This window comes from Poeciliopsis prolifica, unplaced genomic scaffold (genome assembly GCF_027474105.1).
Source record: "Poeciliopsis prolifica strain line A6 unplaced genomic scaffold, Auburn_PproV2 SCAFFOLD005, whole genome shotgun sequence".
Taxonomy (NCBI): Eukaryota; Metazoa; Chordata; class Actinopteri; order Cyprinodontiformes; family Poeciliidae; genus Poeciliopsis; species Poeciliopsis prolifica.
The window spans coordinates 7,835,565-7,863,538 of record NW_026562380.1 but is presented as its reverse complement, the minus strand read 5'-3'; the positions used below and the strand labels follow the sequence as shown (position 1 = coordinate 7,863,538).

The 27,974-nt window shown below is 36.0% G+C and overlaps 1 protein-coding gene across 4 annotated transcripts; it reads right to left on the bottom strand.

Annotated features, from left to right (window-relative positions):
• Window positions 1-23,816, bottom strand: col21a1 (collagen, type XXI, alpha 1). Of its 4 annotated transcripts, none has more exons than XM_055030121.1 (29): window positions 23,665-23,816; window positions 20,338-20,465; window positions 19,618-20,178; window positions 19,373-19,538; window positions 19,069-19,297; window positions 17,522-17,695; window positions 16,589-16,666; window positions 15,875-15,958; window positions 14,794-14,856; window positions 12,000-12,053; window positions 11,856-11,909; window positions 11,697-11,750; window positions 9,683-9,736; window positions 9,527-9,580; window positions 9,389-9,442; window positions 9,027-9,080; window positions 7,340-7,384; window positions 7,209-7,262; window positions 7,082-7,135; window positions 5,379-5,432; window positions 5,167-5,238; window positions 4,888-4,923; window positions 4,390-4,434; window positions 2,774-2,806; window positions 2,536-2,682; window positions 2,393-2,447; window positions 2,128-2,310; window positions 1,976-2,053; window positions 1-1,005 (listed from the first exon to the last, which is right to left on the bottom strand). In XM_055030121.1, the coding sequence occupies exons 2-29, from the start codon at window positions 20,435-20,437 to the stop codon at window positions 818-820; spliced, it is 2,877 nt and encodes a 958-aa protein (XP_054886096.1). In that variant the 5' UTR covers window positions 20,438-20,465; window positions 23,665-23,816; the 3' UTR covers window positions 1-817. The 4 variants fall into 4 exon arrangements, with proteins under 4 accessions (XP_054886096.1, XP_054886098.1, XP_054886097.1 ...); XM_055030123.1 differs by having other exon boundaries at window positions 17,522-17,692; XM_055030122.1 differs by having other exon boundaries at window positions 23,681-23,816.
• Between the last annotated feature and the right edge of the window lie 4,158 nt (window positions 23,817-27,974).

The following is a 27,974-nucleotide window of genomic DNA, read 5'->3' as shown; positions in this document are numbered from 1 at the left end:
AATTGTTCAAAAATTTTAATTCTATTTTTTTGAACATTGACAAAAACGTACAAAAATCACAAAATATCTACATTGCAAATGTGTTAAAGATGCATCACTGCTGCAATGCACAGATATGACTCTTATAAATAACAATACAATACCTAATACAGAAATTAAAACTGAAACTGGGGAGAGTAAATTAAGTAAAATGTCAAAACTGTCACTTTTTTTTTCTAATTTTCCATCCTAGATAAAATGAGGTGACATCTTAAAGACTTCTGTGAGGAACAGTCTAATTTTATCTCAGAAAATACACAATGTAGCTGCTTGAAAAGCTTAAGAAATGCTCACAGGAGATGATAATCAGTAAGACCAAATCAAAACATGCCAGATTAACAACAAAACATGTAATTTATATAACAGTTTTATTTAGTTTCAAACTTTAAATAACACCCACTGACAGTGTCGTGAAGTTGGTAGAGAGCGTCATGCACTGAAGCAACACCAGAGGGCACTAAAGGGAAGTGTACCAGCCACAATGACATACAAGTTTTCAAGGTGCTCAGATGGAGGTATTCAAATGAGCCAATTTTCAGTTCTCCTAGCACCCTGAAAACCTCAAGAATAATGTTAAAAGACAAAGAATAAAATATTATTCATTATATTCAATACACATATTAAAAAAATATACAATGGTGAATGAGAACACAAAAAAGTTGAAGAGGTACTTTTAGTTTTTATGATAGAGAGGAACTGTAGAGATTAAATTTTCCTGAGAATGGCTGCTTGTTCCATATCAGCTTTAGATTTGAGACATTAGTGACACTGCACTCCATCAATAGTTTGGGCCTTTGCTGAAGGAACTCCTTCTCATTATGCTAGGGTAGCACAGGGATGGGTCACATACTCCGGGATGGCCAGGAACACCGGGATTACCTGGTTTACCCTCTGCTCCATTTTGACCAGGAAATCCATGCTTACCAGGAGGACCTGGTTTGCTGTACCCCTGGGGACCAACAGGCCCTGTCAAGATAAAAACACTGAGCCATAACAGTTGCAATAGGAGACTGATGAACACAGACATCAGGGCAACAATGCTAGTCAGAACCAACGCAGAAATTGCACCATAAATTCAATCCCTCCAGAACTTAAGTGATTTAATTTATAATTGTTGTCACAAGCATTCCTTGGCTGCCTCGCTTTTGTTTCCTTTTTCTTTTCACACTTCTTTTCATATTTCTTAATTTGGAGCAAGGGAAAGAATAAACATCTAAGAAAGAACTTAAAACTGGAAAAGAATTGCAAGTATTTGTTTTTCATTCTGCTGGATTTAAATCAGGTTATACGTTCAGCTTCAAATGCTAACAGAAGAAGCAGGTGTAAACCACAAAAACAGAAAGAGAATTTTATTGAAAATGACATTTAAACTCAAGCAGGCTGTTGAACAGCTGATCAAAAGTTCAGCACCCAAAAAACATAGCTAAAAATATAAAAAACAAACTCAGCAGTGAGTGGCACCATGACTCTTGCTGATCACTTCAAGAATATGCTCAGACATGCTTGATGTAAGTGTTTCCAGTTGGCTAACTGTAATATTGATCCATGTGGTGAAGATAGCTTAGTGAAGGGCATCTGTGGATTAGAACTGCCTTCCATTTTTGCGCACTACCCCAAACACTTTCAATAGAACTTGTTTTAACAATGCCTTCTTTGTGTTTTGTTTATTTCTTCTTTTTTTTTTAACATTTCAAAAATGTACTTAAAATCTGGACATGATCACCTCAAGAAATGTGAATCTTTGTGGTCTCTTACAGGTCTTTGTTTAAATGTGGATATCTGTCTCAAACAACAACCCGATGTCCACAATTCAGGAAAAGTTGTAAGACTAAACATATACAAGTAAACATACAAATTTAAAGTGTTGAAACCTGAAAATATTTCCAAGATGTTCTGTCAATAATGTTTTACTGAATGAAAAGCAACATTTTCTTACCTGGTGGCCCAGGAGGTCCCTGATCCCCGACCATAACTTGACCAGGACTCCCTTTCTCACCTTTGTGACCCGGTTCTCCTACAAACACCATTCTACGTTTAGAACAAATGTATATTATAACTTTTGTACAGCACATATGATTGTACTTTTACCTTTCAGCCCAATAACCCCTGGACGCCCTGGACGACCAGGTTGTCCTCTGGAACCACTAAGTCCAGGAAAACCTGTGAGTCCTTGGGGACCAGCTGGACCTTGTGCACCAGGTGACCCCGGCTGGCCTTGACATCTTGTACAGCTACTCTGCTGGTTGCTTAGCAGTAATAAAGGCAGCTCACCTTGAATCAGAGACAAAAAAGAGATTTCACATGGTGCAGTTGTGTAGAAACAGCTCATTGATTAGATTGTAAGGCAACTCACTTCTCAGAATGTCTCTGCAGATTTGTCGAATGTGACTGTCTGACATTTCACTCGTCTGTAGTTGATCAATATGATGTGTTGGTCATCACTGCATGTCATAACGACCGAAAAAACATTCTGTTTTCAGAAAGTGTCAAACTTACAGATCTGCCTTCGGGTCCTGGTGGCCCAGGGGGGCCTGTGTCCCCTCGCGTCCCTTGGGGTCCAGTTGGCCCTGACTGACCTGGTTGTCCAGGCCGTCCCATTTGACCTTCTGGCCCCCTCTGCCCTGGATCCCCTGCTGTCCCTTTCTGGCAAGAATACCACCCTCTTGTTAGAAAAGCATGCATTTACACAGGTTGTGCTGACGTAATTATCACATTTTTCTTCATCTCAACATACCTCCCCCTTGAATCCCACTGGTCCAGGTGATCCCTGGTAATCAGAATAAGTCACCAAAGACATTAAAAGTCAATCTACTTCAAAATGCACAGCAACTGATATTATCCTTATTATAGGACCGAGTCACAATAATAAAATCATTCATACAGTGGGATCATGTTGAAAGGAATTTTTCTGATGAATCAGATGCACTGATGCTAAAGAAATATTTTTTATAGCATCAGTGAATAATGTAAATCAGCTATGATATTGACTGTTGAACTCAGATATCTGCATACACTACATAGGCAGATGCAAAATAATTTTTTCTTCCTGTCTGACATTAAATAATATAAAAACTTTTTGGTTTTCCATCAGTTTGAAAAGTTCTTCTAATTGCCAGTTTAGAGAATAATCAGAATTTTTTTTTTTTCCCATTGGTTTTAGAAGATAAATACGCTACTATTACTATGCCTTTGGACATTAAGAAAGCTTTGTTGTGGCTTTGTAGGTTTTTTGTACTGTAATACACAGATAGCCACACGGAGGTGCTACAGCACCTGTTATTTTTCCCTGGACAAGAAAGGTCCCTATTGAGATTGATTTTTCCATTGTATCCACATGACATTTCTGTATTTAAAACCCTATATGTCCACCGCTGCATAGTTTTGAAATTTTGATTGACCCTTGATTATCCTAATTTTATAGGAGAAAGGAGAGCTGAGTGGCCAAGTCAATTAGATGATCCAAAGTAGTATCCAAATAAAAATCTGTGGGAATAAGTCAGTATTTGAGTGCATAGAGGAACATTCTACGCAGAATGGATCCTACATGAGCAATTCATGTTGTTAGTTTCTCCATTCAGGATAAACCTTTAAGTTGTCATCATTAAAAAATGGCTGTTTTATATGCAAAGTAAATGTTCACCTTACTTATCCCCTGTCTCATTCATTTATTGTTTTTGCTCATTTTTATTTATGGACTAAATTACTTTGATTTTATTGTGTTTTTACATTATTTGTGTTGCTTCCAACATCTGGTATGAATTTTAATGTCAACAAACCTCAACAAGAAATTTAGTTTAAGAGAAACAACAATGCAATTTAAATAGAAATATGTTATTCCTACCTGACCCAATACAGAAAGGTTCAATGTCAAACAGGGAGAAAAATTGCTAAGTGTCTTTTTATAAAGTGTGTGAATACCTGGTTTAAAATGCAGATCATGTGATATACATTTTTAAAAACACCATAAAAATGTTGTGAATCACATTATTTTTCATTAAATAAAATCCTTTGCCAGATATCTGTAAATGTTGGTAAATCGGAATAAAAATCCCACCAGATAAAACATTCAAAGATTGAGGTATGTCTCAGCCCTTTCATTGGTAGTATTTAAACATTGAAATAAGGATTATGAAGCAGCCACCACGTTTATTTTAGATAATCCCCCCATAACCTCCAAATTGGAAGCATTAGTTTATTGTAGTGTATATGCTTGAAATGTTTTTTGAAAACTGGCCCAAAGCAAATTTTAATAGATTTTAACAATGTTATTGTTCAATTTATTTTATCTCACTAGCCAACAATTTAATTTGGTATTCTGAGCTAAAAAAATTGTACAAAAAAAAAACATACAGAAATTCCTGGTCGTCCATGTTCCCCTTGATCACCTTTCACTCCCTGGTGAGAAGAAATGTTTAGATTCCAACCAACATCTGAATTACAGCATATGACAGAATAAACTCTGCAGTAATATATTGTCTTATGCGAAATATAAGCGAATATATTCTCTCTATGACATTAAATAATATAAAAACTTTTTGGTTTTCCATCAAAAAGTTTTTTTTGATGGACATCAAATATTATACAAAAGACATATTATCTTTTATCAATTTTAAAAGATAATATATTATGTGGAGTTAATGATAAAAGAAAAACAGCTAAAAGTTGTTTTAGTGGGAAACGAAATTAAGGTTTCGTTTCCCATGGAGTCTTCAAATATCTTGCACTGGATATTGATGGTTGTGTGTAAAGAACAGTTCCCCGTTACAGCAGCTGTCAAAATATTTAAAAAGGTGTCTGCGCTGATGTGAAATATTAATGCAGAGCTATTTAGTTACGGTTAAAGCTTACCATCACTCCTGTTTCACCCGTGTGTCCTCTTTCTCCCTGAAGAAAATAAAGATGACAGAAGAGAAAAAACAGAAGAAATTTGTAAGCTGGAGACTTCTAAGGATCAAAATCTACAAACAGTGGTGTTTAAATAAAAAAGGGCAAGAAGACCATCATGAAATATAAATTTTTGATCTTTGCGTAATGTCTGTATGAAAAATGCTCTTGATTGATTGATTGATTGATTGATTGATTGATTGATTGATTGATCAATCGATTCATCGATCGATTGATTGATACCTTGCTTCCTTTCAGGCCTGGCATGCCTGGGTGTCCCGGTTGACCTGGTAATCCTGGTTCCCCTGTGTTCCCCTTTTTGGAAAATAGGGATGTAGAACATAAACAAAATACTTACAGCTACCAATTTCATAAATAAATAAATTTAATTTGTTTGCTCTTTTTAGATGAACAACAAATTCGGTATGAATTATAATGTTTTGAAAGAAACTCACCACAAGCCCTTGTGATCCTCTCATCCCAGGTTTTCCACTTTCACCTTTGTTGCCCTTGATTTGTTAAACCAGATATCGATTATTTTACAGAAAATCATTAGGTTACAGGCAATATGTGACTGTAATCATAATTCAGTTTAACCAATGTGATCCAGTTGATTTTGAAGCATAATATATTAAATGTGTAAAGCTAAAGGCTTTACACAGAGACCAGAACTGTTGCTTTTAAACTAAACATTACCCTGAGAAGTGGGTCTGGATTTCTGTTAAGTTTTGTTCCACTAAGAGTGCTTTTTGTTATGGTCTCTTTTAGTTAAACCCCTGACCAAGCAAAACATGTAATGCTCTTCAATCACATTTTTTTTCCCACAGATTTTTAATCTGCCCCCCTTGAAAGCTCCAAAAATATCCAAACTAATAGTCATTTGAACTGTATTTTGTGAAGGATATGCAACATTTACTTTGAGAATACAATTTCACTAAACACTGTGCTGCTCTGTATTGCAGTGTAAGAAAGTGAAAAGTGCCAGAAATCAGCGTAACTCTCCTGCCAGTGGATAAATAATGACCTGTAAATTTGAATACAACTAGTGAAATGCTCTTTAGTCAATGTGTTTTATTCCTGCCTCAAAAATACTTGCCACCATCACTGGAAAGACCTAATTGTTAGTTAGAATGATAGACTCAGTGAGGGCCAAATGGCTGACATCACTTTGTGTTTTTGATTTAGTTATGTCTGCTTTGAAGTGAAGAGTTTCTCTACCTTACACGATCAGGAAGCACACACTGTCATCCTCGCCCTCTTTCCCCAAAAATATCAAGGTTATCATCCAGCATAAATACTTACAAGTCAGTTATATCGATACTATGACTTGCTTGGACCGGTTATTTGCAATTATTTTTATTGCCACTTTAATGGATTTTAAAACTACAGCGTCTGCAAATAAATGAAGAAAATGTGTACTTTTAGTTGTTAAAATTTATTGAACAAATAAGCAAAACTGAGCACAACTAAATAAGTTTAAAGGAATAAATTAACTTAACTTCCAAAGTTCTTGCTAAACACAAAATGTTGCCATTTAGTTTTTCTTTTCTCTTTTTTTTTGTCCCAAGAATAAGCTACTTGGGACAACTTCAGCCTGTAGAGGCCCTGTGGGATCTCCCAAGCATTTTTCTCTAAGATATCAGGTTTCCACCAGCGCAACCCTGGCTCAGGAATGGCAGCAGACTACAGTTTTGGCACTAACTGAGTATGAACAACTAAGACAAGCAAAAAAGCCAAGATCCATCCAAGATGAAAATATGTAGGATCTCACAATAAGATAATTCTTACTATTTTATTGAATTATCAATGTTGATCTTTGAATCAACACTGATGAAATGTTAATTATATCACTTTATGTTATGGAAACCTCAGAAAGAAACATTTGTTTGTGAAATAACATTTCTGTCTTTCTGCACGGCTTGGCAGTAGCTATGCACTTTACTTAGAGTCAGATGAAATTAAGACATGACTCTAGTTTCCTTGTTGCAAAAGTTTGCACATGAGATCTCTGGATCATGCTAACGTCGCACAACCATCCTGGTTACTATGTACTTAACTGTTTTTCTTTTTAAAAGTACGTTTTCTCCATTTTTAATTTACCTCAAATTCTAACAATTTCAGAAAAGCTGAATCTTGCTTACAGTTACAAATTATTTACCTTGGGTCCAATTGGTCCCCTCATGCCAGGTTCACCAGGTAAGCCCAATTCCCCCTGAAAGTAAATATATTTCTTAAGAAATAATCCATACCAGGCCAGGCATGTAAGTAAGGGACTTGACTCTCACAGATGGGCCAGCAGATCCTTTGATTCCTTTTGGTCCAGGCTCACCAGTTTCTCCCTTTAGTGAGAATCATTCCAGTCAAAGAGGATTGCATTGTATGAGGCTTTGATTTTTGCACAACAGCACAATTTTACCTTTTGTCCATTCAGGCCTGCATTTCCTGGCAAACCAGGAATACCCTGGAGACAGTCAAGTATGGAAGATGAGTTTACAAGAATTACAAAAAGAGCACCTGAGACATTACTTGTTGTTTGGTCAAGTTTTGTCTTCTAAAAATGATGGGAAATGAGTTCTCCTTTTTAAAGCAAGCTTTCATAATGTTTGATGTTCAACTTGAAAACATTCAGCGTGATCTTTTTCCGTCTTGTAAGTCTGTCTCTCTGATTTAGATCTCAAATGGTCAGCAAGCTTCTGGAACTATTGACTCACATTTTGTGAACCTATTGCAAACTTTTTGACACCACCATTGATCATGATCTGTGTGATGAGTCCCCAGTTGGAACAATTTGTTCCACAATACAAAGTTCTCAGTTTTGGGAACAAACAGTCTCTCGATTAGCTTTTTTCACAGTCAATAATTCAAGCTAATGTGCGTTGCTTATTACATGTAAGGATTATCCTGTGGTGACTTATTGGAGTCGCACTTCTGATTTACTGGTTGTCACATTCAGTCTTTGTGGGGGTGGTTATGACACTATGGTTTCAATATGACACTCTACACTTCATTAAAAACATAAATCACAAACTTTGTCTTAGTAATCATGTTACAAAATGGGTTTGTGATCATTCAAGCAGAGGTAATTTTTGCTAAAGTCAAAAAACAACACAGTAAGTAAAAGTTTTATAAATCCATCACACCACATTTGTCATGTCTACAATTTTGAATTAACTTATGGTTGCTCTGAAAATCTACAGAATACAAAAATTGCACAGAAGTATTTTTCGCTTCTTCACATGACCAATGCAAAGGAATGCTTAAATGTACGTGGAAGGATACATTCTCTTTGGATCACTGTATACAATATATATTTATTTCAGCCCCTCCAAATAAAGGCTTGGAATAACAGTTTTGCACTTTAATGACCAGATTTGTACCTAATCCAGTCTCTAATAGGTTTTGGCCCATGGTTATTTATTATTTAACTCTCTCCACAACATCTACTCTGACTTGCTTCCATGTTCCTGTAGAATAACCACAGTCCCACAGCATGTCGCCTTCACCACTATGGTTCACCTTAGGATGGTGTGTACAAGTCAAGGTGTGGTAATATGGTTCTGTATAATATGATCATTTTGTTCGTTATAATTAATTGTGGTATCCACAGATCAATTCACCTGAACTGTGGGTCTCTACTGCTTCTACTGTAGGCTTCTTTGATTTGAATTTACAGTGTTTTTCCCAGCCTGTCTGGTATATTCCTTGCTATGTTTGTTCACAAACATTCTATAAAGAACTTATTAGACCTTCACAAAAGAGTTTTTTTTTTACATTTAATAACACATAAGTGAACTGTTTACTTACCAGGAGATTTAGGCAACTGGTAGCACTTGATTCAATTTTAAAATATTCAAATCCAGATCAGTCTGTTTTGAATTCAAATTGTAAACTCAGTGTTCAAATTTTAGTCTGAAAATATTTTGAAAAATTTGCTTTCATTTCCTTTTACGACTTAAAATTACGCACTGATTTGTGTTTGTCTTTCTCATAAATCCAAATCCAAAACATTGTAGTTTGTGTTTACAAAGAGAAACCACATAAAGACTTTAAAGTCTTACAAATGCTTTTGCAAAGCACTGCATATTGTTAACATGTGTACTCACAGGATGGCCTTGTCTTCCATCTGAACCAGGAATACCGATGGCTCCAGCTTCACCCTAATAGAGAAAAAACATTTTGATTTGGTTGAAAATCAAGTCATGTGGCTTTAGTGCATTTCTGAATGCTTTATGAAGCACTAAAAATTTTATCTAAATATGAAAATAAAATAAAAGAAATGATAGATGTCCCTCTGAACAAAGAGACGAGTTTCCTATTGATTTGGTTTAAATAGTTGCTTGAAAACAACAGCTGTTTTCTTGGAAACAGTTCAATTATGTTCACTGTTCTCCAACAACATGCCTCTGTTTCATCCCTCAAATCGAAATGATCTTTGTAACATGTAACACTGTCAACACTACCAAACCTTTTGACCATGATTTCCTTGAATTCCATCTTTTCCATCTCTCCCAGGAAATCCCTGTAATTACAAAGAAACATTTTTTTTAATACAATACAGGCACAAGGAATGTGGATTTTATACTCCTACATGTGACACACGTACAGGATTTCCAGGAATACCTGGTGGCCCAGGAGGTCCTATGCTTCCTTTTGCACCCTGGAAAGAAAACAATATCCAGTTAAAAAAAAATAAATACTGTATGACAACCCATGTGGCATCTGAGTTTTTTAACGCCTTTATTACATTCTGTATTCTTACCAATTGACCAGGTATTCCAGGCAACCCTGCAATTCCTGGTAAACCTATTACACCCTGAATGAGGCCAAAAGATGAAAAATAAACATTAGATTTGTTGCAGAGATAAGTCTGTCTCTCTGTATAGATGCATAGATGAGCCCATTGTTTAACTCCATGACCATCCAATCAATATGACAGTACATTAGGTACTTTAGTTAGCGCATGGGACAAATAGTGTTGAGCAGGTAAGAAGTATACTGTGAATTGAAAATCTCAGTCAGTGACATATTCTACTGATATCAGCCATCAGAGGAGAAATCAGTATCATTGAGCCATTGGAGCTCTAATATTTGGGAGCGGCTATGTATGCTGTGTTTTGGGAAAATTGTAGACCATGATTTTAAAGAAGAGCTACGGAGTCAACACGTTCAAATGACACAACTTTTTCTGAACTGTGCATTGTTGTTATTCTAAAATCATAATGAAAAAAAAAAACATCATCGTTCTGCTACGATGATCTGTTGTCATTTTTGCCAGAAGTAACAGCCAGTTAATGATTGTGTAACGCGTGAAAAAAAGTAATTCTACTGCACTTTTGCAAAATACATTTATTTTGATATGATTGAAAGACCGCTTCATCCTAGAGCAAAAACTTTTCGTAGAAAAAAGGGAGTTTTTTTTATTTTTATTAACCTGTTTCCATTAAGCAAATGTATTTTCATAATATAAATTTATTCAGTGTCATAGAATGGAAACTAAATTACTGGTGTTTCCATTAGCTGACGATATTTGTTGCCTTTACCCTAAAAGACCTCTGAACATAAACAGAACCTTAAGTGGCTCTTTGGTGTTTGGAGAAATCAAGTTTGAGAACCACTTGGATTCTTTTGATATTTTAAAATTATTATTATTCTATCCTTCATGAAAGTTCTTTCCTGAGGGCAAACAGAATTGGACTTGTATAAGTGGAAAATCAGTTTTCGCATTCCAATATTTGTTTTTTACTTGGCACCTATGAAGACTAGTTTAAAAATTGGTTGCCAGTTGGCCACAATTTTATTTGCGGAGGAGTCAAAAGCACTGCAGTCTGGTCCTGCTTATAAATGAAAATTTTTGAAATGAGACTTCAGGAACCATGTACAACTCTGTTTTAACAAGACTGAGTTTGTGTACCGGCCACACTGATATTCTTTCAAAAAAGGAAGCAAACAAAAACCTTAGGTAGAGAAGGTAATTTTTGATTATTATATTCTTGATTGTCCAGAAATACAACTAGAAATTAGCTGCCATTTAGCTTCAAATGGCAGCTAAAATCTTAAGAAATCTTGGTCACGATTGATCTAGCTATGTTCAAATCAAAAGTGATGTATGTATCAAGAGAAAATCCAGTCTCTTTTATTTCCTAAACCCTTGACAGTTTTGATCTTTCCAGAAATAAGATTTAGTGTCCGTTGAATGGAGCTGGATCTTGTAGTGCTGTTTCTTTTACAAAGCTATTTAAAAGATTTATTTTCACTTCCGTTTATTTATTTTGATTCATTTCCATTTTGTGATGGAAAGCAAGTTCAGGCAGAACTTGCTTGCTTTGCTAAATCTGGGCATGTTGGCATTTCCTCAGACATTTCTTTTGATCTTAGCATATTCACTCTTACTTCAACAGTCAGAATACAGCAGACAAAAGGTCGAACATTAAAGCAGTGCAAGCCACTGTAAAAATACAGAGTCCTGATGTTCTCATGATGCAATATGCATGTGTGTGTAATTTTTGTAATTATAAATGTGGTTCCCTTGTTTTTTATCTTATCTTTAAGATAAAGTTTTCTTTTTCAAAATATTTTTTGACTTAGACTTAAACAAGAGCTGCTTAAAGAACAACAAATCTATATAGTGCACTTTTATTTTTCAGGACTGTTTGTTCAGTGCTGTCAGATTGCACACATGATGTCTATGTTTGAATCTGACTATAGATAAAGGCTATTTATCTAAGAATGAGCAGAAATACAGTCGATTTAGGTAAATGATTCAGCGTTAGCACCTTCTCTCCTTGCTGCCCTGGCAGTCCAGGTAATCCAGGCATACCCCGTTCACCCTAAGCAAAGGAAAAAGCAGACTTACACTGAAACACTAAAAAGTCAGAAGGTAGAACATTTCTACTCAATTAACTGTCCCGTGAATGATGTTTTGACCTTCCTACCAAAACACCCGGTCTCCCTTGCTCGCCTTTGTACCCATCTGCTCCTTGTGCCCCCTAATGAAATTGACACAAAAAAGCATCCTTTTTTCAGGATAGTGTTCACCAAATGAATATTTTTGTTATAGTAACAAAATACTGATTTACCTTTTGTCCTGGTGGACCTGGAAGCCCAGGAAGTCCTCTAAGGCCAGGAATACCCTTCAGATTTAACAAATTATTGATGGTTGATTAAACATTTAATTGAATCCATTCAGAGGCAAGACACAATAAAACTCTTCCACTGAACTTTAGATAAAGTTGTATACATGTTAATTTTCTATAATGAGAAACATATTCTGATCAGCAAGGACTTAATTGTCTGTACTCTAAACATTTCAAACATCAACATTTGTAAAGAAAACTGGTACTGGTTCACTTTCCTAAGTGGCAGGACAGGAACTAATCCAACTGCATTTGATCATACTACATACCAGGAGATCCCAACCTTGCTGCTCAAGGCACACTGCTCTGAATGCTTTCGATGTTTCCCCACTTCAAGCGCAAATCATTTCAACTGATGGCTGATTAACAGATTTTTGCTGATCTGTTGTTTCAGGAAAGTGTCTAAAACATGCAGAGCAGTGTGCCTTGAGGAAACACTGCTATGGGCTACAATACAAATTGTGCTTGAACACTTTCATTTTATCCGTCAGGCAGCAAGTTTCCTTCATGCAGTGGAATTTCCCATTAAAGAAGAGAATGAAGCCACTGGTTCACAGATTAGAATCATGGAACTGTAATGAGATCAACATGCAATGTTGGTAGTTTTCATCACCCTGACATTTGCAAAGGAGGGAAAGCTAACAGAAAGTATCATTTAAAAGAGGTTTTATTTTAGGTGCTTCTGCAATCTTACATCTCCAACTGGAGAACTGGAGAATTAAGGAAGCCATAATTTACCAAAGCTAATGGTAATTGAAGTTTATAACTAATTTATTTATAGCCTTTTAATTATTCACCCTCCTACGTCGACCACAGCCTCCTATGTCGACCACAGGACTGCCTGGGATTCCCGTGGTCTATGTACAACCAATTGTCTGAAGAATTCACTTAATTAGCAAATTCACAGTTGTCATCCAATGACGGTATCAATACGACTGTTCTGTGAAGGCATCAAAAGTTTTGTTAGAGAACATAAGAGGAGAAACAGTATCATGAGATGCAAATTAGTTTATAAAACAATACCCCAAGCTTTGAGTATTACAGTTTAGACCAGGACTGGTGTCCTGTGGGTTTTAGATGTATTTCTCCTTCCAATATAACTGAGTCAACTAATGAGGTCATTAACAGCACTGTGGAGAACTCGACTGCACCGAGGAGATAATTCAGCTATTTAATTGAAGTGTGTTAAACCAAGAACACATGCAAGGATTGCAGGAAACCCACTCTCAAGGATTGGGACTGCCTGGGATTTTCCTGGTCTAGTATTTTATGTGGATCTGGAACGAGTGGCTCCTAATCAGACAAGCAGTGGAGGAGCTGCACAGATCTAGTGCTTGGTGGGATTACAGTTATTAGTCAACAAGTCAAGTCTATTTGTATTACACATTCCAGGAAAAAGACAGTCAAAAGTGCATTACAAGACAACATAACATAATAACTAAGACAAAGATCTACTTAGATAGTTAACCATCTATCCTCAGGTGGTTGTTTCCTTCTATCTAACTGAATTTACTGCACTGTATATCTGGGGTCAATTTGGATGTATGTGTGAATGAACTAAAATGATTTTTTTTAATGCCTCAAGACAAAATTTAGTGTAAATTTGTGCTATATAAATCAAGTAGAATCTGCAGTGTGTGATAAGTGTACATACTTTGAAAAACTGCTAGCTTGTACCCAGCGAAGAGTATGAATTTACTATCTGAAATAGATCAGATGGAAAGGCAGGCAAAGCAGGTATCAAAACAGCAGGAGAAGTTTAATTGATATATAATTTCTTTTGTTTAACATGATCTGATACTAAATACCATCCTGAGCACAATAGAGATTTGGCAAGAGATAGAAGTAGAAGCATCATGGAGAGGGGAAGCTTGTTTCCGTAACAGCAGATCAGATGCTTAGTGTTCAAAGGTAAATTGAGTTAATGCATTCTAATCCTGAAACAAAAACCTTTCAGAAGTAAGAGACTAGGGTTAAGTTTATCTTCCAACAGGACAGAGGTCTTAAGAACAAAACTTCAGGTACAATAGAGTTTAGATAAAAACCTCTTTGTTTGAATGGTCAAGTCAAAGTCGAAATTTGAAACCAATTGAAAATTTCGAATAAAACTTGAAAATTGTACAAACACGATAAGTTTCAGAATACTTATTGTGGCACACACCATGGTGTCCTTAGGAATAACAACAAAGTATCTTTATAACCATTCATTTCTCATCCATGCATCAAATGAACCTATATCTCATCAATGCAAGCAGAAAGCATACTGTTGCCACCGTGTGGTAGAAATAGCCTTTATGGAATATAATGATCAGATTGACACAATGTATTATCACGTGTGTACAAAATATTTGTCATGTTTATGCAATGCCATTATCACATATGTTCGAACAAAAACTGACAACAACACACTTCTCTAAAATACATTTGGTTGTAAACGTGAAAAGGTTTAAGGGCTGGGAAAACTTTTGTAAAGTCACAATAGATCCTGTGTTATGCAGTGAGACACAATATGACGTGAGACACAATATGACATTTTTTTGTATTAAAGGTCACTTAACAAAAAAAAGCCCATTGGTATTTACAACAATTTCTAAACAACTGTTTGGAGCCACATAAAATCTAAAAAAAAAACTAATGAACTACATAAACTCATCAATGATCATTTTAATGTTATTTTTAATTGAACTATTGCCGGTTATTTGCTGTGTGTTTGTATAATTATTTATTTAGTACTCACAGGCTTACCATCAGCACCAGCAGGTCCAGGTTGTCCAGGGATACCCGAGTTTCCTTTTTGCCCCTAAAAAAGTGTATAAAAAAAAAAAAAAAAAACCTTTTGTACAATGGCGCTATTACAAACATCAATGGTATCAACATGTTTCTGCCTGAGCTGTTGTTTATTTATCCATCAACTGCTGATCAAGCGGGTTTGTCTAATGTAAGATTTACTGTTTGGAGCCAAATGGTACATCTGCAAGCCAGTTACACTCCAGGCATTTTGGATCTATTAGGAAATGTTGTAAAAGCACACTTTGTAACCTTATAAAAAAAAAAAGCTCCCTGAAACTATATATTGAAGGTTTTAATTAACGAGTTTGTTTTTTCTTGGCGATATCTAAGAATCTTGTGAATTACGTTTGCAATTCACTATTATCTGCTATCAGAAAATTTTTTAAATACAATTATTATTCTATTATTCTACATTGTCTCAGATTTTCTTTTTGAAGTGCACCTTATTAAGCAAGTGGTCTGCCATTTTTTTAGGAATGGACACGTTACATCTTGGTCTGAAAGGAACTTTGAGTTATTTTAAATCACTAGCTTCAATTTAACTGCTGAGAACTGTTTAACCATTAAAGAAATTAAAGTACTATGACCTCTCAAACTGTTCTAAATCTAATGGTTATTGTAATTACAGCCATTTAATTTGACCTATTTGCAAAGTGCAAAGTCATAGACATTGTCTGATTGAAACAGGATCTAGACAAGTCCTGGGAATTAACATAATTTTCTCAAACCTTGTGAGCATAAAGGATTTGGAGACCTGCTTTCTTCTGGGCTTTCCAATATGTTATATATATAAGCAAAGTAATATTAATCATTCCCAAATATCTGCCACAGTTGAAAGATTTCTGTTTCAATTTATGTGAGCATGATTTCACTACCACTTTAACAATCAGGATCCTTTACTCGGAAAGATCAAAACAGTTTTCAAGGTTTTGTATTTACAGTTGCATCATTTAAATATCATACAATTAAGCATCCTCACAACACAAGGTAAATGGGGAATGGGAAGAAGAAAAAAAAAAAAAACTGACTGCTGTTCCTGGTGGTCCAGGAGGTCCAGGAGGACAAGTACAAGGTTCCTGTGTTGGTTCAATGTAATCAGCATTGTTGGAGCACTGTAACAGGCAAGCAAAGTGTTTTACAAATCAACCTGATTCATTGTTAAAAAGTAAATAGATCTTCATTAATCATGAATAGCCAAAAATTAACTATATTTTTTAAAAGCTTAATTACACACTTTAAACAGGCTATAAACAATAGAAAACACACAGAAAACAAAAGCTGTGTTAATAAATGGGAAGATTCTTTTTTAAATCTTTCTACACGGTTTCTGCTGATCTTTCTTTTGAATATCTTCACAATAGAAATAGAAATTTGGCAATAACTTTGTGTCTGTAGTAGTTTAAAGCCAAAATAAAAACAGGCCAAAGATTCACAGCCAAGAAGCAATAAAATTCTATATATACAGAGTGCAGCATGTTTGACTCTAAGCCATACGTCTTCCTTCAGCAGATCAATTAATGCATGCCAGATGTGGCTTTAGGATTACATGGTGAGTTTGCAACTTTCCTATAAAGAATGTCAGTATCCCACAGAGATGAAATATAAAGCGAGAAAGCACCATGCGGCATTAAGCAGTGGAAGTTAGGAATTTAGCACATCCTGAAATGCTTTGACATCCTTATAGGCCATGTATCTCAGAGAAAAGGTCACAGAAGATCATAGGTAGATAAAGATGTACTCACAACCCCAGGTATTTCACATGCAGTCTCTCTGGTGTTCTGCTCAGGGTCACAGTAAATGCGAAGTTTCTGGATTTCAAACTAAACATAAATGGTTTAGGGGAAAAAGAAAGTGTTAAATGTAAAACTTTTACTTTTGGGAATCCCAAGAAGACTGTGCAAAAGAAGCTGATTTGAACATAGGAAGTAATTGTGTAACATTATGCTGGGTTTTATTCGAGCAGTGCCACCAATGAATTGAAATTACCATTTTATAGGAGCTAAAGAAACAAATAAGTGCCCTCAGTAGGCACTGAACTGCTTCATGTTGCCAGACCTCCCTTGGTGTTCAAGCAACATTACACTATTCTTCCATGATTTGGTGTTCTGACGATGCTGGTGGTAAAACGGCTCAGGAAAATCTGTTTCATATAAGCCCCATTTGTTAAATTTCTAGCCTCATAAAAAACACACACAGTTGTATTATCAGGGATGTAAATCAGTCTGGAATAAAACAATACAGTATTGTGCAGCAAAAAAGCAAAGTAGTCACAATTTTATGTAAGTACCAGTCTCATTGTGGTAGAGATAGCTGTATCTAAAGGTTTTATTGTTAATATTTATACGCTATCAATAATTGTGTTATTTAGCAGCAAAATAGAAAATTCATCCAGTTACAAAAGTCTTCTTGCAGAAGTGCATTCACTGTGTTAAATGTCTTGAAACACTTAACACATCATTAAACTCGACATTGAGCAACAAGATTGTGCACTTTTGAACAATTTACTGCTGTAATGATCAACAGTCAAGATTTTGGAGAACTGAACATTTCCAAGCAATTTAGCATTGCTAAATTAGATTAATAAAACACCCAGTACTAAGATCTTGTGAACAGAAGATTTGAATAGTATTAATTTAGGTAATTGATCAAGTTGAAAATGATCAGGATATACTTACAGGCACAGTTGTTTCCTTGTTTACATATTTTCCAACTTGGGTTTTTCCATTGATGAAAATGCCAACAGAGGGCTCGAGAGGCTGTGTCTCCATTTGCAGGTCATCAACATAAAGAGTAACATCCTCTTCGGTTACCAGTAGCCGCAACTGGTGCCACTTTTCATCGAACAGCTTCTTTGATCAGACAGAACACATAAAAGTCATGACTTTACTGGTTGGTGGTGACCATATGATTGAAATAAAAATGGGAGCACACATTGATCTAATTCTACTAAAAAACACTAAATACTAACAAAACCAGAGGGCCATATTCAGACTTTATTGCTTTGTGGCTGCAAGTTGTTCATTAGGTGGTCAGCTACAACATCACAAAAGCCACTCATTCCTAATGTATGGACATGGATGTTTTTCCTCTCTAAATGCCAGACCGGGGCTCTATTGTTTTCATGGTTTCTCCATCTTTATGTAAAAAGAACAGCTATTTTTTTACAGCTTACATTCAATAAAGCTATGGCTTTATAATATAGAACTTATACTACAGAACACATAAAGTTATGGGTCAATTAGAACCACAGAGCCCGAATCAACATAGATCGAAAATGACAATTAAATATCTTTGCCACCTATTTTTAAAAAGGAAAAGAATGAAGAGAGCAGCATTACTTTCCACCAAAGTCAGCGAGTTCTGTAAAAGTAAATAGGGTCTCACTTCTTGATCTAAATGCTTCTTACACCACATTATTTTTGGATTAAGCAAAGGTGCAACGCACAAGCATAAAGTACCTATAAAGTATATTGTATTTCACATATCTGTCAGCAATGCAACTGACAAATTTAATCAGCAGCCAAATCCTGTGCAGAAAAAAAATCTATGTTGTATAACAGTATTATTTAAAAGAAACTTTGCTTTGCATGTGTCATCTGTTAATACAAAACATCTAGTTACGTGCAATTTGCAATGAATAAGAAAAGCATTAACTACTATTTCAAATTTTTCTCCTTCATGATCTTACCCATAATAATTGGATGTAGCAGAAAGTCATATTTTCACACTGTTAAAGCCAAAAAAGGATGAGGGCGTGTTGACTGCAGCTGCTGTTTGATTATTTATAGTCATTTTAGCTTCCCTTCCACTCATCACCTTTGCTACAGTATGTTGAGCTGACTTTTTAGGGTCAAATAACATATGAGAAAACTACTATTTGACAAGCCCTTCTCGTCACGGGAATTTATGAATGGTATAACAGAGGGTCTGTGTGAATCACAACATCTACAGTACTGCAGAGGGGGGGCCTTTAAGTTATTTAGATTTTCTTCAAATCACCGCCTGGACATTTTTGCATGTTCTTTAAATGTCCTGTGAGTAAATATATATTGTCTATTTATCCATAACAATCAGAACATTTTATATCTAGCAGTTATTTTAGCAATTTACAATCTATTAAATGAGTGTCAGTCCCTGTTTTTTTTTTTTTTTTTAACATATTTTCTAAAGCTTTTAAATCAAATTGTAAAGCCATTTCAGAATAAAAGCAGTGGAAACTTACCCTTGCAGTCTGTTGTGAAAATGTGACAGTTTGAATTGCATTTGGTGTATTACTGGTTGTTGTGAACATGACGGTATTATCCAGACCATTTAGAGTCACCGCCATCTGAGGATCTCCATCATGGGTCTGTATTCTCCACAGGTCCCACTTCTCCACGGCTACAGATCCTTTATACCTCAGTGTGGCCACAAATACATACGATGGAGGGAAGCCATCAGGAAAAAGGCTCCTGTGTGGGTTAAGAGGAAAGTGGTTGACTATCACATAAAGATGGAAAGGAATTTTAAATTGTTGCTGTTATTACCTTGTAGTTTCACTCAAGTCAACTAAAGATGTGACTTCATACGCTTTAGTGCCATAAAATGATCCTTGTGTTTTTTTAGTTTTCTTAGCTAAATTTAATTTTAACAGAACATCAAAGCCCTTCTCATCACGGGAATTTATGGAAATTTTTGCAGGACAAACTGTTTCTGTAACAGGAAAACACCATGAATCAGCAAAGAAGTATATTACGACATGATGAGAATCACCCGACCAGAAGCTTCTTACCTTCACATAGTTTCTGACGTATGACCTGTATAATCCTGGTAATTGCTTTGTAGTCCTCAACAGAGAAGACATAAGTTGTGGACGGTTTGTTTGCAATGTCCCTCAACTCATTCTCTTCTGTCTCTGGTCCAACTCCAATTGCAAACAGAATTATCCCTTTTTTTCTTGCTTCCTCGGCTGCTTTCATGACCTCATCTTGCGATTTCCCATCTGTGAGGACAACAGCAATTCTGGAAATGCCTGCTGGGCCCCTTTCCGAGAGTCCAAACAATTTGTCAGTGGCAAACTTAATGGCGGTCCCTGTCCTCGTGTTTCCTCCCATGTAGTCAATCTTCTGCATTGCTTTGATGAGATCTTTGTTTGAGGAGAACTTCCCCAGAGGTATTTCTAAAATTGGGTCATCACTATACTGGACCACACCGACCTGAGTAAACTTCTGTCCAATGTTGAAGCTGGTTGTGATGTTGACAAGCCATCGCTTTACAATTTCAAAGTTGACATCCACAACGCTCCATGAGCCATCTAAAATAAAAACTAGATCGCATGGAGCAGTCCTGCAGCCTGACACGAAACAGAACAGATTGATGAATAAAAAAAGCACCAAGGAATGAAAGTGACTTATGATCAATTTTCCAAACTCAAAGTGTTTTTTTACTAAATGAATGAAATCAACTGTTTCATACAAGTATATTTAAGTGCAATAAAATTAAGTTTTCTTACTTCTCAAGTTTTCATCTTGTGCTGCACTGATCAAAGACAGAAGCACAAAGGACAGGCATCTTAGGAGCCAATGCATGGAAAACGTTTTGCAACCCATCATACAGCTGTCTTGATTTTTAACGGTGCACCTACAGTAAAAATGAAATCATGCTTTCAGTTCCAAGGATAAAGAACAGACATATCATATATTTTAGGATGTGCTTTTCATTATTTCTGTCTTGATATATACAACTATACGTTTTGGAAAAGAGAAAAGATACATGTCAGATGTCATTTTGGTGTGAATCATTCCTGACAGCCATTATTAGGGACTCCCTGATCCAATCCCAGCTACATGGGGTTCCATTCACAGCTGTTCTCAGTGAAAGCTAAGAAATCTCTGAAAAAACTCGGAAAAACTTGTCTGTGAAAATTGTTGTTGTACCTCGAGAGAAACAGAAAGCTGTGTTTATATTCACATCACAACCCAATTTTAATTCTCACAACTTACTTGCGGAAATATAATATAGTTTGATCAAAATCTAATAAAGATAATAACATGATGATAGTCACAAATAACAAATATGATTGTATTAAAAACATTAAATGGATTTGGACTGCATGGACGAGGACCAGAAGACAGAGCTTATTAGCACTGAGAAAATTCTTTGAGGGAAAACCTCTACAAGTTGTAAGCCACATCCCTTTAACTCTCTATTGTCATATTAAAGCTGACACAGTCTGTAAGCTCTTTTTCAAAACTTACAGTAACATCCAAAGGGATGTTATTATAAAGTAACATGCTACAAACTGTGAAGGCTACTGTTACTCCCTTTATTGTCAAGTGATATGATTTGTTCTCCCCATTGCACTGAGATTTCCAAAGAGAGCTTTCAGTGTATGAGAAAGCTCTGCACAGAATGCAGCTGAAGCCCTTGTCATTGAGAGTTATAACATTCAAAACAAAACTGCTGAGTACCTAAAAAGGGGGAACAACTTATTCTAAAAGTTTTGGCCACCCACGATGAACTTGAGCTGCTCTAATATTTTGATATTACGAGTCATATCAAAATAGAGTACAAGCATACTAGCAATTTCCTGTGTTATGAATCATGGATATTTATATGCAAAGAGAAAATTCAAATATTCACCTCCACAAGATCACAAAATAAGATTGAAATCATTTTAACAGATCAACTTTTTCCTTTAACTTATTCCCTAATTGTACTATACAAGGCAGTGCCAGTCTTACTTTATAAACATCTTATACTGTAGTTTTGCTCCAATTGTGTGTCTCTGTTAACTTACTGGTAATCTGCCTGTCATTCAACCAATCACTTTACATTGAAATGTGAGAAGGATGTTTAAAAATGCTGTGGCAAGAAAACCATTGCATACAACACAATGCCCAATTTGGAAAGCATAAATTAAAAAGGAAAACGCTGCCTTACTACTGAATCCATTGTAATTCCTGGTTGTGCTGCAACCAACATGTGTAATAATAATGGAAAGTATTGTAAAGGAGAGTTCAGTCAGCAGAAAGCTATTATTTTTTAAAGTTGTTTGTTTGGCTGTATACTTCTCACTAGTTTCCATTTTGCAAAACTGCTGACTTCCCCAAAAGAAAGCATTTGTAAATGAGAACCAGATATGCCAAACAGAATGAAACACAAGATAAAGAATGTTACTGGAAAGGAGTCAACCTTCTTTAAATGACGACGCGTCTTCATATGTCACCAAAACGGTGGCCAGGGAATAACCCTTGCCCTCCCCAAAGGCTTCTATTCCAGTACAGCCAAACAGGGGTCACACACTTCAACATGACTGCATTTTTCCACCATGTAAATCCGTAGCAACACATTCAAAGGCAGAGGCGTTCAGCTGCTGTAGTTGTGTAAGTCATTTTCCTCTGAATTTTTTCCCCCTCTAGAGTCCTGGAGTAGGCTGTTGGAAAACCCCCTCATTGGCAGCATCCAGCTGCTGGGATGAGTTTCTCCTCAACTGACTTTCCCCAAACCAAGTATTTCTGTGTCTCTACTTGAGGCACATGGAATTAATTTACTCTGTCGGACAGTAAAATTCCTGCTGCCGACAGTAACTAAACACATGTAGTCATGGTGAAGTGACTCCTTCTTCATCCAGTCATAATAATACCCAATGCAATATTGCAGGTGCATTGTTTTGAGGCTTACATGAGGGAGGTGTGTAGGCACACCTGTGTTTTAGGTTAGAACCTGTAAAATGTATCAAAGCAGCTTTTGGTAAAAGCTACAATAAATGCAGAATTACAATTTATGGAAATGTGGTTGACATTCTTCATATGCCAAGCCACAAATATTAAAATCTTTTGGATTATTTTTTAGTAGCGGTTTTGGTTTAGCTAAAGATGTCATTCAGGAAACTGCTGACCAAATGACTTCTCCACAGAAAGTTGCATCTGTTCAGTGTGAGCGACATCAATCACACTGATTTAATGACTGCATTAGACCTGATACTTAGTGCAACTTGCCAGTAGCTTTATTACAATATGTGTAACTAAAGTACAATATACTAAAACAGGTTTTCATGGTATGAAACTGAAGATTCGAACTCTGTTTGGACAACTAAAGTTACACATATACACATAATCTGTTGTAAACTTGGCAAGAGAACGATGTTCCATTCCAGAAACAACAACTGCTGTTCAGCATGTGGAATCCTTGCCAAGACCAAGGGGGATTTAATGCTGCCAAATCTGTTCAACATATCCAAGCAGCTAAATAGTGCCATGTGAAACATTATCTTGTTAAGTCCTTGGCTTTCACAGTTCTTCTCAAAACATCCTTACAAGTAGATGTTTTCTGTTGTAAACTGGTACAGAACGTTTGCATGAAAACACACATACTGATTGATACTAGTCATGCAATGTTGTGATGAAAATCTTTTTGACACATTTAACAAAAAACAAAACAAAAAAAAAAAAAACAGGAATTCCAAGAAATGAAATAGCAGAAAAATATTCAGATGATTTCATTCATTCTCCGCATGGTGTTAGAACAAGAGGTGATGACAGATCTAATATCTCCCGTATGTGTCGAGGTGTTGCAAAAGCTATGCAGAATCTTACTCACTGAACAAAATCTTCAGATACATTTGCAGTATTGGGAAAGATTTAAGAAGAAATAGCAAAAGAAAAAAATATCAAATTCATACAAATAATTTGCTTGCACCCTTTCTAAAACATCGGTGTATGCATTACTTCACAGATGTATAATTATACAAGAAAAGCATTGCAGAACAGCAAAAAAATCTTACAAATTTAGAAATAAAAAAAGTAGAGTAAATTGCTCAAAGAAGAACAAGTGTTACCGTTAAGTGTCCAAACCTTTGACTGTAATCCTGGTAATCCTCTCATTGAGAGCCAGTGATCAATACTGCTCGGAGCCCTGCGTTTGCGGAAACTGGACCTGGAAAGAAGCGCACATGTTTCTCAGCTGAATGAGAGCCTGCCCTTTGTAGACGCTCTCTCTGTCTTCTGTTTCTGTATGTCTTCCTATCCACCCGCCGACCCCCCTTTTACTCCCGACTTTTACTGGCCCACAGCCACACTCAATTATTATGCATGGAAAGAGAAGCTGATAAGGGGAGCGTGAAAATAGTAAAGCAGAAAGCCCGTGTTGGTCAGCTTAAAAGGAAAATAACAGTAATGAACACAATCTTCTTCCAAAGGTTGATGGTTTGGACAGAGAGCAAACCAAAGAACAGGGAGTTTCTATTTTTTATTTCTTGAGCAGAACAATTATTTGACAAACAGGCTTATTCAGCTTTTCTGGGAAATTAACGGCATCTGTTGTTCTTTGTTCTTTCTACATTCCATCACTCCAATTCCACGAGATACGAGGAGGGAACAACAAATTACATTGGATGAATTAGGAGCGGACAAGGTGTGAAGGGGCTTCCATGACCAGCTGGAAGACATTAGAAATGCTGATTTGCAGCTGTTATCTGTGGAGAAGGCAGATTTCACTTTAATCCTCTTGAACATGTCTTATCACGCTTGGACTCTGTTTATAAAGGCTCCAAGCAATCTTACAATGTGCAAAGCACATTTAGAACAGAGAACAAAACAGTTCACAGAAGCAGAAAGACAGCTCCTAATAATGTTTTTTTTCTTTTCTTCAAATCTATTTGAAATTGTAATAAAATTTTAAATAGGCAAGGTAACAGAGGGACAATTTCCAGGTCCTGATTCCAGATTCCCAAATAATATTTGGTGGCCGACTATTCCAAAATATTGTTTTCAGGTCATTTTCAGCTACATTTCAGAGAAAAACGTTACAATTCAATGCTAGTAATTCTCTGATTTGATCAAACAGTACATCACGCATGTTTAAGTAACACCATCAATTGACTTGATCAGCTCCTTGTTTATCAAGCATTCTGAAATGAATCGAAATTGTTTTGTAGACTGATATTCCTTAAGTGTTTCCCTTTGTGTGACAATGGCAGGGATTTCATTGCAATGGCCTCGTTGACCCTGAGCCTCAGCACACTCTGGCGGCTCTCAAATGCAAATACTGGGCTGGTGTCCTGAATCCTGGGAGTGGCCATTCTGTTTGACGCACCAGACTTTCCAATGCTGAGTAATTTTCTGTCTTCTCTGAAGGAAGTGCATGTGTTCGAAGGAAGCGAAATTGCTGAGAACCGGTCTATTTATTTCCACTGAGATGGCCACTATGATTTTTGAGGTCAGATCTGGAAACATGACGACAACGAAATAAGACAGCAGACTTTACCATAATTATATTTCAGAGAAACCGCTGTAATTAGGTGACATTTGTTTGGAACTTAATGCCACCATGTTAATTTGTAAGAACATGCATAAATTAAAGTGAAACTAGAAACCAAAAAGTTGTGTGCAACCCAGTTCTAATGACTATGTGAGCAGAGACATGATTTCAAATGAATTTGTGGCTTTTTATGTGCTCTCTGTCTTGCATGTTTCTTAAACTTTTAATGGTTATTTAGAAGGAAGTAACATTAGCAAAACTGCTTAGGAGTGGGAACCATATTTTGTGAGGTAAAATATGCACTTACAGCTCTGGAAAAAATTAAGAGACCACTACAAAATTATCAGTTTCTCTAATGTTGCGGTTTATAGGGCCATACTTACGAGAAAATGAGCGTTTTTCTTTTATTCTATGAACTACTGACATGTATCTGAAATTCCAAGCAAAATTTTTGTTTTTGTTTGCAGACAATAAAAAGTGCTCAAAATAACAAATACAGTGCTTTCACATTCCAAGTATTCAAAGAAAACAAGTTAATATTCATTTAGAAACAACAATACTAATTGTTAAAATTTCAAAATCTACTTTTGAAAGATTTTCTTTCAAAAGTAGTCTTAGGTCTACATTGGGATTATGTCTGAACTTCGAATAGGCCTTTCTAACATATTTAAGATATAACTATTCCTTGTTGCTCTGGCATCTGTTTCTACCAAAATCAGGTCTCCTGAAGCATGGAGACATCTGCAGCGTCTAAGAGTTTTCATTTCATCTTGTATGTTAACAAAAACTCCAAATGAAGCAAGTCAAGTTTAAAGAACTTTTATGTGATAATGACATGGATGTCAGTTAAAAAATAAATAAATAAATAAATACCAAGACAGCTGATGGGTTTTAATTGCAAAGATTGCTGAATGATTTGTGCACCTCCAATTACATTGATATACCATTGGTTCTTATGGTATAATATAATATTTTTGCAAAGAAACCATGTATTCTGAGTTGAAACAAAAATACATTCAGCTTACATTCTTTTAGATGGAAACCTCTTGGTTAAATCCTTATTTCTCAAAATCAATTATTTGCCAGAAGCAGCTTATGCCAGGGTCATAATCACCAAACAAGCATCTGGAGCAAAAACAGGAACTGCAGATTTGCTGACCATAACATTCCTACTTCAGGGGTTTCCCCTCTATTTAGATCCATCTGCCTTTCCATGAGTGAGGATCAATGCTTGTTGCCAAATATCCTTCCTCTAGCATGACATTGCCACCACAATATTTCATGGTGGGAGGACAGAACTAATATAATATTGCTTAGGAGTAACATCCTTCTGTTTTTCCTGTTGCTGAAGACTTTTGGATGTGTACTTTTTGTAGGTCTGCCGCTGTTTGTTCATAGTCTGTTTCTGGTAGTTTTGACACAGAATAGACTAAGGACAGAAGTCTGAATTCTGACTGGTTCACACCTTTGAATCGGTGGACTAGATATAATTTTCCTTACTAAAGGACATGCCTCAACAGACATGATTAGTGTACAGGTGTGGTTTCACATTTTCAGTTCATTGTCCATTAGATCTTTTTTTTCTAGACAAGATGACTCTTGTCTAGATTGTGTTATAGTTTTCACCCTGGCTCTGCACAAGAAATGTCCACAAAGGTTAAACAATTTGAAGAATATAGAGTGGACATATACTGGAGAAGTCTGAATGCTAAACTAAAATCCTATCAAAATGTGCTTCAAGAGTTTTCGCTTAGGGTATGCAGACTTGCAATCAAGTTAATACATTTATATATATATATTTCCTTGTAACATGTCTGTATGTGCCCCAAAATTTGAACCTTTGTGCACTAAGAATGTATTTGAGCTGCCTTGAAGCAGTGATGATCCGCAGATTGGCATTGCCTCTAAGCCTCGAAATACCTTCATCAAGACCTTTAAACAGAATCATGTAAAAGTAATTTAACTCCAATTCTTGTTTTTCCATCTACTTTCCTCATGATCATCAGCAGATCATGAGGAAAGTAGAGCTAAAACTGAACTGTGCAAACTTGACTTTATTATCGTCTGTTTTTAAAAAACAATTTAACCAGCATAAAGATTCAAAAACTAGAAATTAAACAAATGGCTAAAACATACATATAACTTGTGCATAATACATTATGTTCAATTGTAAATTAAATCAGTGACGGTTATGATGCGGTGTAGCTTGTGTTAGTATAAATAGACAAATCTGCAGTTTCAATTACAGTAACAGCCTCAAAACGCTCTCACATCCATGTAACAAAATCAAAATCTACTAGCTTGTTACTTGCACAAGTTTACATGAACAAGTGCTGGCAGACACTCTTAAATGTTGAAATAACTGGATGACTTAGAACTTCAAATAACTTTTGATTTAGCACTATTACTTTGAGGCTCAACTGTACAGGGACTTTTTATTCAACTTATGAATCAAGTCATGTTCATCATGAACTCTTCTGGTTCCCCACAGGAATACATTGTGCACAGGTCTGAAGCAAGTTGCTGAGCCCAGAAAGCAAATTCAGGATTATGAATTAGTCATAGTTTCCATGACAGAGGTGGATACTTTGGTTAAATAAATGAGGGCTCAAAGGAAGCCACATCTGATGCAGCAGCAACAAAAGGATAAGAGGATAACTATCTGCCTTTAATATAGTTCCCAAATAACACATTTGGGACTAGAGCTCATCGTGACAGTCTTTTTAATGAGTATATATATGTTTGATAATGCTGGAAAAATTAAAACAGCATTGAAAATAACATCCACTCAGAAATCCAGAGAGTGGATGTGTTACATCGTTTTGCAAGTTCCACTGCGATCCATGTATTTGAACCCAATTCAGCCACTCTACAGGCATGTCAATGCCA